This window comes from Seriola aureovittata, chromosome 6 (assembly GCF_021018895.1).
Source record: "Seriola aureovittata isolate HTS-2021-v1 ecotype China chromosome 6, ASM2101889v1, whole genome shotgun sequence".
In the NCBI taxonomy this organism is placed as follows: domain Eukaryota; kingdom Metazoa; phylum Chordata; class Actinopteri; order Carangiformes; family Carangidae; genus Seriola; species Seriola aureovittata.
Genome location: NC_079369.1, coordinates 21350566 through 21368051, shown reverse-complemented (window position 1 = coordinate 21368051; position 17486 = coordinate 21350566). Strand labels below are relative to the sequence as shown.

Below are 17486 nucleotides of genomic sequence, written 5' to 3'. Positions count from 1 at the left end.
TATATGCAAATGTCACCGGCCTCCGCTGGGGTAATCTTTTAATGAAAAAAGTATGGACCCCTTATTTTAACATGCATTTTAACGCTTTACATAAAGTGAATTGAAAGAAAAGTAGACACAGCCTCCCCATATACACGGAGGTCGTTGTAGTTCCGATGCACCAACACCGGGAGGCGCCACCGAGCACGTTTTCAACCGGAACTCATATCCACGTGCTGCCGGCGGAAGAGGGTTTGTTTTGATGTCTCCTCTTGTGTGTTCAACGTGCAGCTGAAGTTCTCCAGTAATGTGCTCTGTAATTTTACCAACAACATACATAATGTCAGCTGCGGAGAGCCGAGAGGAAAACAGCGTGCAGGAGGAAGAGCCGAAAGGGACAAAAAGAAAGATTTCTCTCGCTAAGTGAGTAGTTTACGGAGTCAGGAGCCAACTGCTAACTCCGCTAACCTACAGCTTCATGTGGTTCAGTTTTTGTTTGGTTTAGACTTGTTTAAATGGTTTTAACTAGTAGTTTTTGTACCGAATATCATTTCTTATCAAACGCAAATACAAAACGTCGGTTAACGTTGTGTATCGACGTCAGGTGGCTACAACGTTAGCAAGGTATTAGTTAGCTACGCATATAACCTAACTTTTAACTCTTTTCAGTTTTACTTTAACTTCCCCTTTATCCATTTTCATGTGAGGTGAGTCTCTTAAATACTGTCGAATTGGGAAATAAATGCGGTCATAAATGCTAAATGTATGCCGAGTATAGATGTAGTGTAGTTGAATAGTCACGGAGCACTTCATTAGGAACACCTGTACACCTGCTTATTTATGCTAATGTCCAGTCAACCAATCATGGCAGCAGTATAATGGATACAAGCATACAGATACAGGTGAGGAGCTTCAGTTATCGTTCACATCAAACATTGATTTAGATTAGGGGAAAATTGTTGGATTGTTGGTTCAACATCTTTGGGATGTGGTAGAACGATTAATTGGCTGCATGAATGTGCAGAAAGGATGCGATGTAGTCATTTCTTTAGGCATATTAACTATAAAAAAATCTATTTCATCTTTCTTATTATGTTTTAATAAATTTGGTTATGTTTTGCTTCTTTTGTTTTTACCTCTGTTATTTATCCTGTACAGTTTGTCACAGTTTAACTGTAAAACTGCTCACAGCGTGTGTCTGCACCATGTTGACGTATTGTGTTTCCAACAGTTGTGGTGTGTGTGGCTCTGAGGAGGCAAAGTACAGGTGTCCCGCCTGTCTTACACATTCCTGCAGGTGAGATTATTGATTTTTTTAATACAAGTAATCAAACTATTTTACTGCAAAATAAAGAAAACTAGGATCTCCTGATAGAGTCCAGAATCAGTTCAAGATATAAAACTGAAAAAAGCAGAAAAACGTTAAATCAATGAATTGATTATTATTAATATATATATCTATATCTATATATCTATATATATCTATATCTATATATATCTATATATATATATCTATATATATATGTATCACCATATATTTGAATTCAGTGAAGTCATTTCTTGCTCCTGTTTATAGACTAAAACATTTTCATTGGACGAAAAGTGAGAGCATACAGTTTGAGGACATCAAAGACTGAAAAATGATGCCCACAGCTTTGTATAAAGGTCAAGGCCTAGTTTGGCTGACCGGGTGTTTTCCAACAATTTCTCTGAGAATCTTAAGTTGTATAATGAGCCAAGACAAGGATGGAAAGTGGAGGCTTTGAAAGAATCTGTTTGTGTGTGTGTGTATTGGACACTATGCTATGGATAGTGTCAGTAAAGCAAGGAGAAAAAACTTGTGACTTGCCTATTCACTTTTTTGTAATCTGGTCAAAGTGACTACAGGAATCACAGATATCTCAAATGGCATATTCACACTAACAATTTGCACTAGTTCCTCTCTTCCATGACCTTGGATAATTTAGTAGTTTGGAGCATGACTGCAGGGAGATTTTTCCAGAACTAAAATAAAAGAGGCAAGACCCTCTATTGTTTCATCCGAGATAAATACTTGTTTATATTGTTAAAATTGCAGTGAGATCACATGAATAAGATGAGTTCTTTTTGTGAGCAGATTTTCCCTTGATCCTCTGCTCTATCTCTAGAATGAGATCATATAATTTCATACAACATAAAAGCTGTATTCCATCTGCGTCTAATATAACTAATAAAAACCAAAGAAATAGCTCTGCTTTTTCCGATTAAAAAAACAGTAATCACTTAAGTATTATGTAACAATAATTCTTTTCACAATTCTCTTCTACCTTGTCGTGCAAAAATATAATATTCGTAACTGGCTTATTGCTGTGTTTTTGTTTTTACTGCTTGAACTTTGCTTTGTTTCATGGCCATCACCAACATGCCATTGTTAATGCCAATGGTTTATGGCCAGTTCCCTGAGTTCTGTGGAAGCTGAAGCATTTACACCGTGACCTTGAAGCAGTAAATGGCTTATTAAAGGTCATACCTGAAAATTTCATTCAAATATATCTTTTTTTTGGGCATTTTTGCCTTTATTCAGATAGTGAAGTGAGGGACAGACAGGAAAGTCAGGGAGAGGGAGGGGATGACATGCAGCAAAGGGCCACGAGTCAGATTCGAACCCATGGCCACTGCGTTTGGGACTAAGACCATGTGGTATGTACTCTACCAGGTTAGCCACTGTGGCACCCACAAATTAATCATTTATAACGGGCACTAGGAGATGTCCTTCTCTCACTGTTGCAGGAGGTTTCAGGCATCATTCAGCATTGTTTTTACATAGTTTCTACGGATACAGTCTTTGTTTGACCTTGCCCCACCCTTAAAGTGATCTGTAATGGTCACAAGTTGATGCTCCTTTATTTTAAGGGATCAAAAGCCAAAAGAGGGTGGAAAATGCTGCCTTTTAGATTTTCAAAACTCCAAGGTGACGGCTTCAAATCAGTCTAAAACCCAAAGATTTTCAGTTTACAACGATATAAACAGAGAAAAGCTGAAAATCTTAAGCATTGAGAGGTGATGTGTTTGCAGCCATTCTGCCAACAGTTTGTCAGTAGTTGTTTCCACCAAGTCAGAGATATTGTCGGCAACTCTGAATTTCACTTACTTCCCTGCCTGCGCAAAGGTTTTACTGTGTGAGTGAATGAAGACCTAATTTCAGATACAGCCCCCTGGGATATCACCCCCTTGTTCACTCATTGACTACTCCCCATATAATAGACACTCAGTAGTTTACTCAGTTGCGAGCAGAGATTTTTATCAGAGGTACACTCAAATAAAGTGGAGTACAGTAAATGTAGAGCACGTATAGTAAATAGAAAGTGAGTGATTTCTGAAAACTGAGGCATTACTTAACATTTTGTCTGTGTATATTTTCCAGCATGGTGTGTGTGAAGAAACACAAGGAAGGTTCTGGATGCAGTGGAGTCAGAGATAAAACTGCCTTCGTTACCCTCTCACAGTTTGATGAAATGACACTTCTCAGTGGTCAGCATCTTCCTTACTCCTTCACATCACAAAAAACCAAAAACATTGGGAATAATTTTTTCAATATTTATTCTAAAACCTTTTGGTAGACACTGTTGAATTTCAAAGATAAATATTATATTATATATTATAATATTTAAATATTTAAATATGTAAATATAGTTGGACTATCATCACTGGGTTGTTAAGGATTTTATTTTGTCTTGTCATCGGTGGCAGTGGGTGTGTGTTCCTTAAATATTAAAAAACGGTAGATGCACTGTAAATTTTAGGGTATTTTATTAATGAGTGGTTGTATAACTGCTGATATCTTATGAGCCAACCTGCAGCCTTAGATCCTCGGGCGTGACTCCTGGTCGTTCCAAAGTCAAGGTTCAAATCTAAAGGTGACCGTGCTTTTGCCATCAGGGTCCCCCAGCTTTGGAACGACCTGCCTGAGGAGATAAGGCGTGCAGAATCTGTGACATCCTTTAAGTCACTTCTTAAAACTCACTTTTACAGACTTGCTTTTATGTGATGTTGTCTTCTTATTGTCTTTTTTATCTCTTATTTCTTATCCAATGATATATTTTTTATTACTCTCCTAATTATTTTAGTTCCCTAACATCCTCAATTTCTTTGTATTGGTTTTATTTCCTTTTATTTTTATGGCTTTCATTTATCCTCATTATCTCTTTTTTATTCCTTATTGTTCTGTCTCTTTACAAATGTTTTTATGTGTTTCTATTGTTTTTATTTCCTTTATCACTTCTTCGCCTTGTTTTATTACTTACTGCTTTTACCCCTTTATGTCCTTATTTGTATTAATTATTTTTATCTCATTCTGTTGTGTTATGTTGTTTTAGTGTCTATATCCCTTTTTATTTTTCCTATCCCCTTTATTTGCTTACATCATCTTACATCTTACTTTGGTCCTCCTGGTCTAAATTCATGTTGTTGGGTTCTTGTGTTGCTTGCTTGGGTTCTTATGGGTTTATATGTTGCTGTTGTTGTTTGGGTTCTTCTGCCATTGTTCTCTCATATGCTTATGCTTATATGTCAAAGCACTTTGTAAACCCTTGTTTTTAAAGATGCTAAATAGATAAAGGAATTATTATTATTATTATTATTATTGTTATTATTATTATTATTATTGGTATTATTATCATTATTATAAAAAGAAAATGCTACTCTTTTATTTTTATGTCTGTTTACTGTTTGTCCTTTACCTTTGCTGTAGACTACAGATTCCTGGAGGACACAGGGCGATTTGCTGATGGTGCCACCAGGGACAAGCTCACCCAGATTCCTCGCACCACTTTAAAAGTAGGTCCTTGATTTATAGGTTAAGTCATCTTCCATGCCTAATTTTGAGTAAAGTATCAGCAGTATAATAGAAACAAAACTGTCTTTTGTTGAATACTGTGATTGTGGCCATATTGGGTTTTCATCATTTATCCAAAGCTACTAGTTATTTTCAGTTGTTAAATCCAATTTAAAAACAAACAACACCATAAAACTCGTAGGAACCCAGTTTTATGTAAAGAACGAAACAGAAATTCAAATAAATGGACAGACCACTTTCCCATCCACTTGAATGGGAACAGACATACACACCATTCAGGCACCATTAGGTAAGGTTTTCTGAAGTCGTTGTTTTAGTTCATTCAAATAATAACACATGTATTGAATTGTTTTGAATTGTTTTGATACTTAACAACTAAAAGCAGATGGTCCTCTCTGCACTGTTGTCACTATTGTTCATGTGTAAGCTTTATAAAAGGGCTACATTTCATAACTGTTCTGGCAGTTCAGCCAACTGTGTTCTTCCAAGTGCTAAAAAATCTTAGCTGCTAAATGTAAAGTTAATACAGAGTCACATTTAAAGCACTGTCTCGGTGGCGCCTCCAGATTTTCACAGACTGAACCATTTTCACCTGCAGCAAGAACAGGCTGACCCAGAACTAAACACACCATCTAATTTATCAAATTTCTACAAATGCTGTGAAGGGTCATCTTAGGAGTAAAAGTTTTACTGGGTTATAGTGAGAGGTGTTCCTAGTATTTTCTCCATCCTATTTATATTTATATTGTTAATCATCAAAGGAAGGGTGCATTGCAGGCCTACTGAATTATACTGCATTAGTTTTCTAAAGGTGTACCTAATAAATTGGCATGTGAGTGTAGATTAATTACTGTGTGTCAGAGAATCTGTATTTTTCCTTAAGAACTTGATTTACAATTTAAAATGGGTATGACATGGATTTATTTCATCACTAGAGTAGTTGAGAAAAATCTCAGACGGGTGACAAATTAAAGGAAAAACCTGAAAAATGAGTGGAGAAACAGGATGACATCGCCCCCATCCATAGGGCATGAGGGGTCACTGAATGCTTTGATGAGTGTGAAAGTGATGTGAATCATTGAATGTATGCTAAGAACTTCAGTCACAAGATGTCAACCCAGTTCTATACCTATGGGAGATTATGGACCGACATGTTAGACAGCGCTCTCACCACCATTATCAAAACACCAATATTGTTGGAAGATTGGTGTTCATCCCTCCAGTAGAGTTCAGAGACTTGTAGAATCAATGCCAAGGAGCATTGAAGCTGTTCTGGTGGCCCGTGATGGCCCAACATCTCACTAAGAAGCTTTATTTTGGTTTGACCTTTAATTTGTCACATGTCTGTGTTTTTGCATCAGCAAGGAAAATATTAGAAACGATTCACAGATGATTTAGATGATCGTGTGCGAGGTTTTGTAGCTGCAGCTTGCATGCTTTGACCCCAGCCCTAACCAACTGTCATTTATTGTTTCGTTTTTTATGTTTCTCGAGAACCACTCATCCAAAAAACCTTCACAGTGTACACTGCACTTCCTTGGGTCCTCAGCAATACACACACACTAAATTTGAAGTGGATAGGTTGAGAGTTTGAGAAATTCAAAGGACAAACAGAGATCCCTCCATTTGTAGTTGGATGTCACTGATCCATTAGTACATTCTTAGATATTAGATCAACATAACATATTTGAAAACAATACAAGTAAAAACATAGCTTTACTATTGTAGAAACCAGCATCATTGAATGTTGTTTGTGCTTTTATTGCAACTCTTGTATAATTTGTGGCTGTAGTTACGCAATGCTAACTGCTGTTGCTCCAAACCACAGACACTCATTTATGTAATATTCAGTGTTCCTGCCAGCTTTCACCTGTACTGTTACTTCATCACATCACAGTGATATTTGATTGCTTGGAGTAATGCGTGTTCTTTCTCAGCCATCACAAATCAATCAAAATAATGAAGCTTATTCTCAGTCAGAGGTAAAAGCTTGGCACATGACGACTGTTGGGATGTGGGTTTCTTCCAGATCATTGCAAGTGCAGTAATGTGTTATTAGCTTTGCATAGGCCTAGCATTTAATAAATCTCTTTTACTGTTTCTCACTACTCTCCAATCTGAAGTCATGAAGGAGCTACACAAGTGCCAGAAAGGAAAGGCTTGTCCTTTCAAATTTAGATGAGGGCAGTAAGGAGAAGTTCAGGTCATATTTTGTTTTTAATTGTTAATGAAACTCACACAGCTGGATTTATTGATGTAGAACAGATGTCTGCTATTTACATCTATTTGTTCTTAGAGACGATGTCTTTCCTGCTGACTTTTCCACTGAACTGAAATCTCAAACAGACTGTGCACCCAGCAAATTTGTTCAAGGCTAAGAATAGGCACTTTCTGTTCCATCCTGTTTTACTGAACAGTTGTTTTGTCTGAAGTTTGCTGCTGTGAGATCTTTATTATTGTTTTGATGGTTGTTGTGTTGTATTGTTTATGGTATCTTTTGGGGCTGTTAAACTGTTCATCTGTACATCTACAATTATGACCCTACTATATACAGAATATACTGTGTTGCAAGTAATGATATTTTTTAGTTTCATAAAGTTAATCTGATTTATTTATTCAAATCAATTAACTGTTTTTGTCAGCCCAAAACCCAAAGGTATTTAGTTTATTGTCATTGAAATATGATAATATGCTCTGATACTGTACTTTACTAGTACATTATACTGTACTCATTTTAATTTCCTGTGGTCCAGGCAAAGAAGCTGGCGGCCAATGCCAGAAAGATGAACATCACGCTGAGGTTCCTCCCCATCACCTTCAGTAAGAGCAGAGAAAACTCCACTTTCTTCCTTGCAAAGTAAGAATACCGTTAATCAGATACAGATGATATATGTTTTCTTGAAACAGAATGTTATTATTTTTCTTGTCCCTAGTAGGGCTGAACAGCTAATCTAAACATTATTGAAATAGCAATATGGCCAAGTGCAATATCCAAATTGCAGGTGTTGCAATTATTTTGACAAAGGTAAAATGTGTTGCAACAAACCATAAATGAAGCGTTGTGGCACTAGAGAGATGACCCGGCCTACAAATTATATTCTCCCCATTTAAAGGATCACACGTTTGGTTCAAGCCCCAACAAAAAACACATCATCATTTTTATATATATTTCAGTGTAAATGTAAAGCAAATATGACAATTTCAACTGAAGTCATGACTCATATCGCAATATCTGCCAAAATAGTCGCAATATGATTTTGTTTTTTTGCATATTGTTTAGCCCTCTTCCCAAGGTTTAGTTTGGTTGAACTCTTGCTGCAGAAAGTACAAGAGCAACAATGATTTCATAACATTTTTATAAATTTAGCTGAAGTTGCAGGGGTAATTTAGTGACTCAGGCTCATCACTTCCTTTAGGCAGTGATTAGTATTGGTAAGTATTTAAATAAGACTACAAAAACCTTTGCTTTTGTCATTATCATCTTGAGAAAGTCATGATTATAATGAAATATGTAAATAATTATCCTTTCTTGAATATCCTGCACTGGTGCTACTGCATCATAGAAAAGACAAAACACAAACATACTCTAGCTCAAACTCAAGCGACAGTAATACAATGCCATGGGTGTTTGAATTTCCATCAGAGCAGCACCACTATTAGCCCAAACATTGTGAGGCTGTTTATGATACGCTCAGTCACAGTCAAAGACAACACACGGTTTTCTGGTGAGCCTCAGACCTGCAGCAAAATGAGCTTCTGATTAGTGATGTTTTCCTTAACCACAGGATGGCACTCTTGTTAAGCCCTAACAGCAGCTATATCAAGTGCCGGCTCTCCTCAGGTTATCTCCAGGCAGTCTTGTGCCTGATGATGAAGCATTGACATCTCTCCATGTCTCTAAAATATAGATAAAGTTACCTGAGGCAGTTGAGGTGTGATTGACATTCCTACCAGTCTAACAAAAACTGAGACGAGTTGTGGCTGTTGTACAGGAGGCAACCCATTAGTATCCATTCTGTTGGCCGTCGTAAGATGTCATGTGTTTATATATTTGCAACTTCCAACCAATACAGACATACGTGTACACTTCCTGCTGAAGATAGGTGAAGCTGTACTTCAGTTTGCCTTTTTTCCCCTCCAGTATGATAGCAGTCCAGTTAAACAGTCTGTGAACTACTGCAAGACTAGGTGAATAAAAACTAGTTAAACTCCAGGTTATGTGTGTCTGACATTCTGTAACGATGCATTATGCCTTTTGTCATTCATCTATTGACTATTTGTACGTCATCCCGCCCATCATCTGTCGGTCTATCCCCTCACGCTTAGATATTATAAGACCAATAGTCAAAAAGATTGAAATAATAGCATGCTTGGTACGACTATAGTTGCAGACTAAAATCTGTTCGAAACAACCAGCTGTTCACAGGCTCATCTCAACCTCATGTGCTGGAATTTAGTTTCATCATTTTAAACATTTTTGTTTTTTTAATAAGTAGTTCTCTAATGTGTTACTCTGCATTGTAGCTGGATAGTCTTGGTGTCATTAACTGAAGTCAGTGATTACAGCCACAAAATGCAAATGATCTTCAAGTAAGCATCGCCTTGTGAGACAGAGAAAAAGAATAAAAAAATTACAGAAAAAGACACCTACTGATAACCTGGAGTAAAGGGTTAAAACAGATTTTCATTATTAATTTTATCATTTATATTATACTTAAAATGCACAATAACATACAATTAGCAAACAAGGTTGATGCCTGGTCATGTCTGGCATCTCTTCTCCCTCCTTGGACAACCTTCTGCCACTCATTTTCCCATTTCTTTTGAGGCTGAGCCCTGCCACTCTAATCCCTCAGTGGAAGAATAGAGGAGGGGAAGAGGGGGGAAATGGATATTGAACTCCATATTAAAGTTTTACAAGTGTAAAATGCCCAGGGACAATATTGGGTGCCAATCAGGATTGCCACTAAAAGAATCCTTTGTCTGTCCCTCCAGTTGGTTTTATGTTGTTACTTTCCCTTTCACCACCCTCTTTTCCATCCTTAAAGTCTACCACTCTGTCATGTCTGTCTCTGGTGTTTTGCAGGCACTTAAATGTTAAATGTGCACGTCACATCTCAGGATGAGGCAACATTATATTAGGTTATAGTAGCGGACTCGGCCCACCCTCCAACCCCATACTGCCCATTCCCATCCCAACACTTTTCAGAGGGTGACAGAAAGTTTTTTTAGGATGAGACCAGTACGACTTTGAAGTTTTAGTAATTTATAAAGGTTCAGTGATGGGGAAATGAGCTAAATTCCCACAACTGCTCCAGCAAAAGACACAAGAAGAGTCTTTATGCTTTTGCTGTGACAGTATCCGTAGAGGAATCATGAGCCAGCTCCACAGTCTTTTTTCTTTGTTTAGTCTAGTTAGTTTCACTATGTCTCACTGTGAAGATTATTCAACTAACTGCAACAGTGTACTATTCACAGACCGGCAAATGGACACAAGGGATGGGATGAAAGGTATACAATAAATTGTGAGGGATCGAGAGAGAATGTGCTTCAGAATGTACCAAGTACATAATATAAAAAGCAGATGTGTGAGCAGTGTGACTGCAGCTGGTTAGCGACATATTCATGCTACGCACTCGCACTGCCAGAGAAGGATCATTACTGGCAGACAGCTGACTACGGCGCTTTCATGCCCGGCGATGGGGCGTGCGTGTGTGCAAGTGAGAACGTATGTGCATGAGTGTGAGTTTGTAAGCATGTGTCTCTTTAATTAAATGTTTGTATGCAAAATAATGCCTGCGCAACTACTTTCTTTCCACCTCTTACCGGTGACTAATTTCAAAAACAAGGCATGAACAGTAAAGAGATTGACGAAAAATTACAGGCTGCCTCTCAGTCCAGCCCTTGGAGGGTAAGTATATAATAGCTGGCATTTGGCAGAACATTGGGAGTAGTTGTGTTAGGGTGGAATTATGTTTTCTACAGCCTCAGCCTGGCATGGCAGGGCATTTTCCTCATAGATGACTTGAGTGGACCGGACAACATATTGCAGAGGTAGTTACTGTGGATAATAACTGAGCATATTTCTATAATAACTTCAGAATTAATTTGTAATATGAGCTGGTGTGTATTTGTGCCATGTATGTCAGTATGTCCCATATATTGGGAATCAACTCAATTAACACAGTTTTATTGGTTGGAGTAGACTTATTTTTTTTCCCAGATACTGACAGGCATTGAAGAACAATGAACTGAATTTTGTTGATAATTCTTTTTGTTGATCGAGTAAAGTTGTAATCACTCGCAAATAGGTTTCATGGGCTGACTGAATTGAGTTAATAGATCTGTTTGAGTCACTATGTATGATGCTGTTAAGAGATTGCCATCCGGCTCTTTGTCATTATACACTTGTTCATGCTGCAACTGCTTAGTCCATAAAAATCTTTCTTGCTATATGCAGTTATGTTATCATGTGAGAGGAAAAGGGTATGTGCTCATGCTTTTTGCTGCTGAGGGTGCACTGGGGGCACGATAGTAAATGGCATGTTATGACCACCTGCTGATCACTTGTACTCAGAACTAATTCCTTCTCCCCCTCCCCTCTCTGTAATGGCAGCCTTTTTGGCCTGCCTTCCTGAAACATATAAATAGTTTTACCTTTGGATCTTCTCTTCTTCTGCAGTATGTAAAACATCTGCCAACATTAAAGCACAAAAAAATATATCTAGATGTAGACCTGTCAAGGAGGTATCAGCCAGTTGCTGAACTTGGTGACTATGGGATGGATTTAATGGATGGAATTAACCTCAACTTTTAACAAGATATAATTTTTACCTGAGCATCAAGCAAGCTGATCTGTTGATCCAACACCTGTTCAAATACAGGCTAAAGACGAAAAAGAAAAGACATGTAAACAATCTTGTGAACATGTGAAAGACCTCGTTCACATTCATTCATTCATTCATACATACATTCTGGAGAAGCATGTGGGTGAAGTGGAAATGCACAACACACCACTGCGGAAACTTACAAGACTGGGACAATGGAAAAGTGTTATAATTTTAGTAGCTCCATTAGGCCAATTAATGCTGTAATGTAGCAGTGATGTTCATCACAGGTTTGTAGAAACCTGAGTGTTGTATGAAATATTGCACTTGAAGAATAAATGCAGAAGTGAATTGAAGCAGACAGAGCCATATTTCACCACAGCTTTATTGGCGGGGGATGACTATTCATCATTTTGCACACTCACATACATTACAACTCCTACTTTGCAAGAATTCAGTTCAAATGAAACAATCAGCAGCAGCTTTTGTCAAATGTTTTTTAGATGCCAACAGACGGCCTTCTGGCTGTCATTGGCTTGATTAACCACTGGTGATGCAGAACAGAGTCTACGCCGGCTGCCATCCGAGGCAAACCTCACATCAGAATGGCAAGCAGCAGTTTCATCAGTGTTGCAAACGCTGTCATCACAATTTGCCACATAACTGTGGGCTACACACTGCTCCCTGGCTCTGAGTGAAATTCCAAACAGTAAATTAACCAGAGATGTCAGTGTACTGCATGAGTGAGGGAGAATATCAACTTGCCATGTGTCATGTTTGGTTGACTGAATTTTAATAATTAGTTTTCCATGTGTTGTTGAAAATTAATTATATAGTTTTGTACTTGGACAGAAGAACTTTAGTGCTAATGACTTTTGGCCATGAAACTAATTTCTCTAATCTACACTGGTACTTTAGCTTTAGAGGTGGCTACATTCGTAAAATATATCGACAACTCTTGAATATGTGCCTTGAAATGTGGTAGAGACTTTCATGGTCCCCAGAGGATTCATTCTAATAACCTGGGTTATCATTTATCCTTTTATCAAGCACAATAAACGGGTCAAACATTCCACTGGTCTAACTTGTGATTCATGATTGGACACCCAAAGCTTATGACCAGACGTATCAAACTCAAGTTTAAAATTTTTTTCCCCTTAGTGGTATGAATGTAAGAGTAGCAAAAATGTCACCCCTTTTTCTCCTCTCGCAAGTAATACTCATCAAAGCCTCGGACTAGTTGTCCTAGTACATTCACATAGATACTTAGACCCAACACATGTTGGCATCTTTGTGTTCTGGACTTTACAGGGGAAGCAGACTCATGACTTAACGTTGCAGCATGTGCCCAAAAACTAAGGTTCAAGCCAGAACATAAAGAAGGAGTCTTAAGATGCAGCTGCCTGTAATCTTTGTCTCCTCTCCCTTTCGTCCATCAACCTCTCAGTCACTCCACCCTCTGAGGTTGTGGAACCATAGCTATGGATACTGGATTTACTTGTCGTATCTCAGTAAAGAGGCCCCAAAGTCCTGTCATCTCATTCCACCAACACCCACTTGCCACCCCAGTCCTGGCATCTGCCCCTGATGGGCAGATACATGGGACACATGGTTTCATATGTTGCACCATTTTAGTTGGATCTGTCCAATCTTTAATCCAGCCATATGGATTTCTGCTCTGACTGCCAGACCACCCGTCAGGCTTTCTACGCTCTCTTGTGTTGATGGCATGACCAACTCCAATTACTTAATCAACAGTGTTCTTGTTAATGAATTCATCCATCCTCCTCTGAGTCTGCTTTATTTCTCAGTGTCCCTCATGGATCATTGCAGCCAAACTTGCATGCTGAAATGCCAAAGGGTCCAATATACTTAAGAAGAACTAGGTTGTATGGCATGTCATCTGACCACATCCAAAGTAAAAGTTTTATACCTGTTTAAATGGCTGAACCTGAAAGCAGAGAAAAAGAGCTTGCCACCTGATCCCTCTCCAAGAATCTTTAACCTTTTGCATGTCCTTGTTGATTCAAAGTAATGAACCATACAAGAACAGCATCTCCTCAGAGGCATTCATAGTGATGCACTCAGTTGTACACATGAAAAATGACAGTGGTAGCCTTGTGAAGAAGAAAATAAGAAAGCTTGAGAGGCACATTCAAACACTACCTTTCTTCCATACACACACCTTGCCAATCACTGCATGTGCAAGTGGGTATGATTGTCAGGTTATCTGTTTTGGAAAGTAATGAAAACATGCCTGTTTTTAAGAGATTTATTTCTAGAAATTTCACATTTACACTAAAGTCCATGCAATAAGCCATCTGCCTCTTAACATGGCCTTTGTTAATGGACAGTTTTTCCACCAAAAGGGATTATTCATCAAACAGCTTGTTGGACCAAAGAAGCTTAACTTAATAAAATGAGATTAGCACATGGCCAGAACAGAGTGGAAAAATGTAAACATGTTTTATTATTAAAACTGTGCCACTGATTAACTGTCCTATTCTCGTGAACACGATATCTCAGTAATGTCTTGAGGGAATTCCTTGATATTTGGTACAAATGTCCACTTGGACTCAAAGATGTACCGATTAGATTTTTGCGGTCAAAGGTCAAGGTCACAGTCACCTCACAAAACATGTTTTTGGCCTCTTCAATGTGATATCTCAAGACTGCTTTGAGGTAATTTCTTAAGATTTGGCACAAACATTCACTTGGACTCAAGGATGAACTGATTAGAATTTGGTGGTCAAAGTTCTAGGTCACGTGACCTCATAACTTGTTTTTGGTTATAACTGACGTATTCATATGCTAATTATGACATAATTACAGACAAATGTCTATTGGGATAAAACAATGAAGTGATGAAAAACATTAAGTGATGACATTTTATACCCCATTGGTCAAAGGTCAGCTTCACTGTGACATCAGACTGTTCTGGAAAAACACTTACTTCAGGCCATTCTTCAATGCTATATCTCAGGAAGTGGGTATTATGACCATAATTCCTGCAACTTGGCTGGATGGCTTAGGCATACAACTTCACAGTGGTAATTCTAGTCCCCACTCTTTTCTGGCTATGTACGAATCCTGTTGCATTCAGTTAGGCTTAGTTCTAGTGACCCAACAAGTTGTTTGATGAATAAGCCGTCTTGGAGGAAAATACCCTTAAATGTAAGGCCATGTAAGGTTGCAGATTTCCTTTGCCATGGAATTCTGTAGCGGTTATGAACCTTTCAATATAATCTTTGTGTGATTGAAGTGTGTAATCTTTTGAAATGGGCATGTTGTTTCCGGACTAATTGTATTCCTGCGTGTATGAGTGAGCTACACTGCACAGCTAGCTTTTCATTGTTTGCCACTACTCTTCCTTAGAGTTTAAATACCTTGCTCAGGGCCCTGCAGCAATAACTGTTGAGGGACCAGGCAGTGTGTTCTGGTAGTTTTAAGAAGGTTCTGGTATTCATAGCAATCATCCTCTACTTTTGGTGCTTCTGTTTTGACTTTTTTATGCTGCACTCTCCTCATTTTTCCCGACAATGAATGATGGCACTTATCCCAGATATGCACTGTGGCCTTGCCTGAAATGATTGCATGCATCTTTGGGCAAGCCCCTTTTCCATTGGAATACATAGTTTCCATTTGCCGTAATGACAGAATAATGGCATCACACCTGGTGCTCCACCCTCATTTGCTTGCACGTACAAACACACACACACACCTGCACACATACATAAGTGCACATACACTGACGCACCAAATAAGAAACTCAGCCAAACCTAAGCAAACACATAAATTCCTCTGACTAAGGGGTTAGAGGTGTAAAGTACCTCCTACAGTTACGTAGGGAATCCCCTCCCGACCCTTGTCTACACTCCCAAACAGTACCTGCTGCTGCCTGCACTTCCTACAGCTTCACCCCTTCACCCTCTCCTTACAACCATGTGGAAACTCATAACCACCTTTCATGGGGTGTTCTGCACATATTTCCCCACTTTTGAACTCCACCTACCCATCCTGTTTCTCTTTTCAAGGGAAAAAAACACACCCCCTGCTGTATAATGGTGCCACCTGGATCCACAAAACAACACCATGAATAATCCAAAACCTAAAGATATTTAATTTTCAATTACATAAAACAGAAGAAAGCAGCAAATCTTCACAACTGAGAGGCCATAACCAGATCATTATTTGCATTTCTTTTTGAATAATGAATAAAATAATAAATAAATGATCAGAATAGGGGTTTGTGCATTGAACTATGAATGAATTGACTGATCATGAAACCGCCCATATGTTAACATAGAAAACACATGACTAAATTAGAGCATATTAATATGATTGCACTGTAGCAATTGATTTTTCATCTTGTTTGAAAGCATTTTCCTGAACTCCAGAATGAGCTGAAAAGTTAGTGCAGATAGCTGTGCAGGGCTTTGATTTTAGATACATTTAAAAGGAGACAAAACATTTTATATTAAAGATATCAAAAGAAACCTCCAAGTTGTGCTCTGAATCACTCAGTACTAAAGAGTACTAAAGCCCTAATAACAAGGCTTCTTGCATGTGCCTTACAATTAAGCTTTGCGTCTTTCTGAGGGCATGTTTCATCTTCATTCCTCAGATCCATCAAGGCCTCCATCCTCGTACCCTGATGGAGTAGAGGTTGATGAATCAGCTCCACCCTATATATGGCAAATTCTGTGGTCTTGGTCAACACAAGTCCTTGTAGTTATGTTCAGCACCCAGTATGTGGGGTATATGATCCTGGAGTTTCTGATGCTTTGCCAATGACCTATATTCTGTTTCATAGGGGCAGTAACAGTTGTACATTTCTGTGTTTCACTTGGGTTTATCTACATAGAGTCATCCCTGTAAAGTCCAATTTATTCAAACATGACAAAATGGTGCAGTGGCTGCCAGAGTTCAGTTAGTGAGCAAGTTACTGATAATTACTCTAACTTTTAAAAGATTGAAAAGGGAGGAATTACATCTTGTTATTCGTATCTCCCAAACTGTTTCATATATTACATTTTGTTGGCTATTTCTGCATCATGGTGACAGTAGTAGATATGAGCACAGCAGCTGTTTAGGGAATAAATGTTTGGTTGTAGAGCACGCCCAGCAACCCAGAAAACCCAACCTCGTTTAATAGTTACTGCCCCAAAGCATTACCCCAGAAGAGGTGATCATTATGTGATATCCACCAGCTGCTGTCCTTGTATTGAGTGTATATGTCACGGTCTCCATGGCAATTCTGGTTTATTCATTTACACACACACACACACACACACACACACAGCCAAACACACACAAACACACACACACACACACACACACACACACACACACAGATGGACAAGATCTTGGAAGCAGCCAGGCGTATTGTCTTGGACAGATTAAGACTGAATCCATTTTATGCTGTGAATTTAAACAAGCACATTTGTGTTTGACTGTGAAGGGGGTACTGTGAGAGCATTGGTGACCTCATCTTTCTCTGTTGAAAAACAGGCATCAAACACTTTGATAAGCTGAAATTAAAAATTAGTCTCTTTTTCTCCTTCAGGGAAAAACAGTTCTTGTGGCACCTGAAGCTCATCTTTCCTCAGAGCAGCACAGAGTTCAGTCAGAGGAGGTGAGTTACAAAACAATATTCACTTTCTCCTTCACTTTTTTCTTGATACACAAAAATACATCAAAATTTCTGTTGTAGCACCAGTGTTACGTATCAATAACTGTTTTGCATTTTGATAGATACACTGTATCTTGTGTGTATACTGCTCTCTGCTCATGTATGTGTTGATACAGAATTGTTAAACTTCACAGAAATGTTATCAAAGTTATGA

General features: G+C 38.4%; 1 protein-coding gene across 2 annotated transcripts in view; it reads left to right on the top strand.

Moving 5' to 3' along the window:
- Nucleotides 1-235: 235 nt before the first annotated feature.
- znhit6 (zinc finger HIT-type containing 6) overlaps nucleotides 236-17486 on the top strand; it is a 31099-nt gene continuing 13848 nt past the window's right edge. For both annotated transcript variants that reach the window (XM_056377529.1, XM_056377531.1), the window contains exons 1-6: nucleotides 236-402; nucleotides 1211-1276; nucleotides 3383-3489; nucleotides 4709-4794; nucleotides 7567-7670; nucleotides 17207-17275. In XM_056377529.1, coding sequence (XP_056233504.1) covers nucleotides 287-402; nucleotides 1211-1276; nucleotides 3383-3489; nucleotides 4709-4794; nucleotides 7567-7670; nucleotides 17207-17275 — 548 coding nt within the window. In that variant the 5' untranslated portion in view covers nucleotides 236-286. The remainder of the gene's footprint in view (nucleotides 403-1210; nucleotides 1277-3382; nucleotides 3490-4708; nucleotides 4795-7566; nucleotides 7671-17206; nucleotides 17276-17486) is intronic.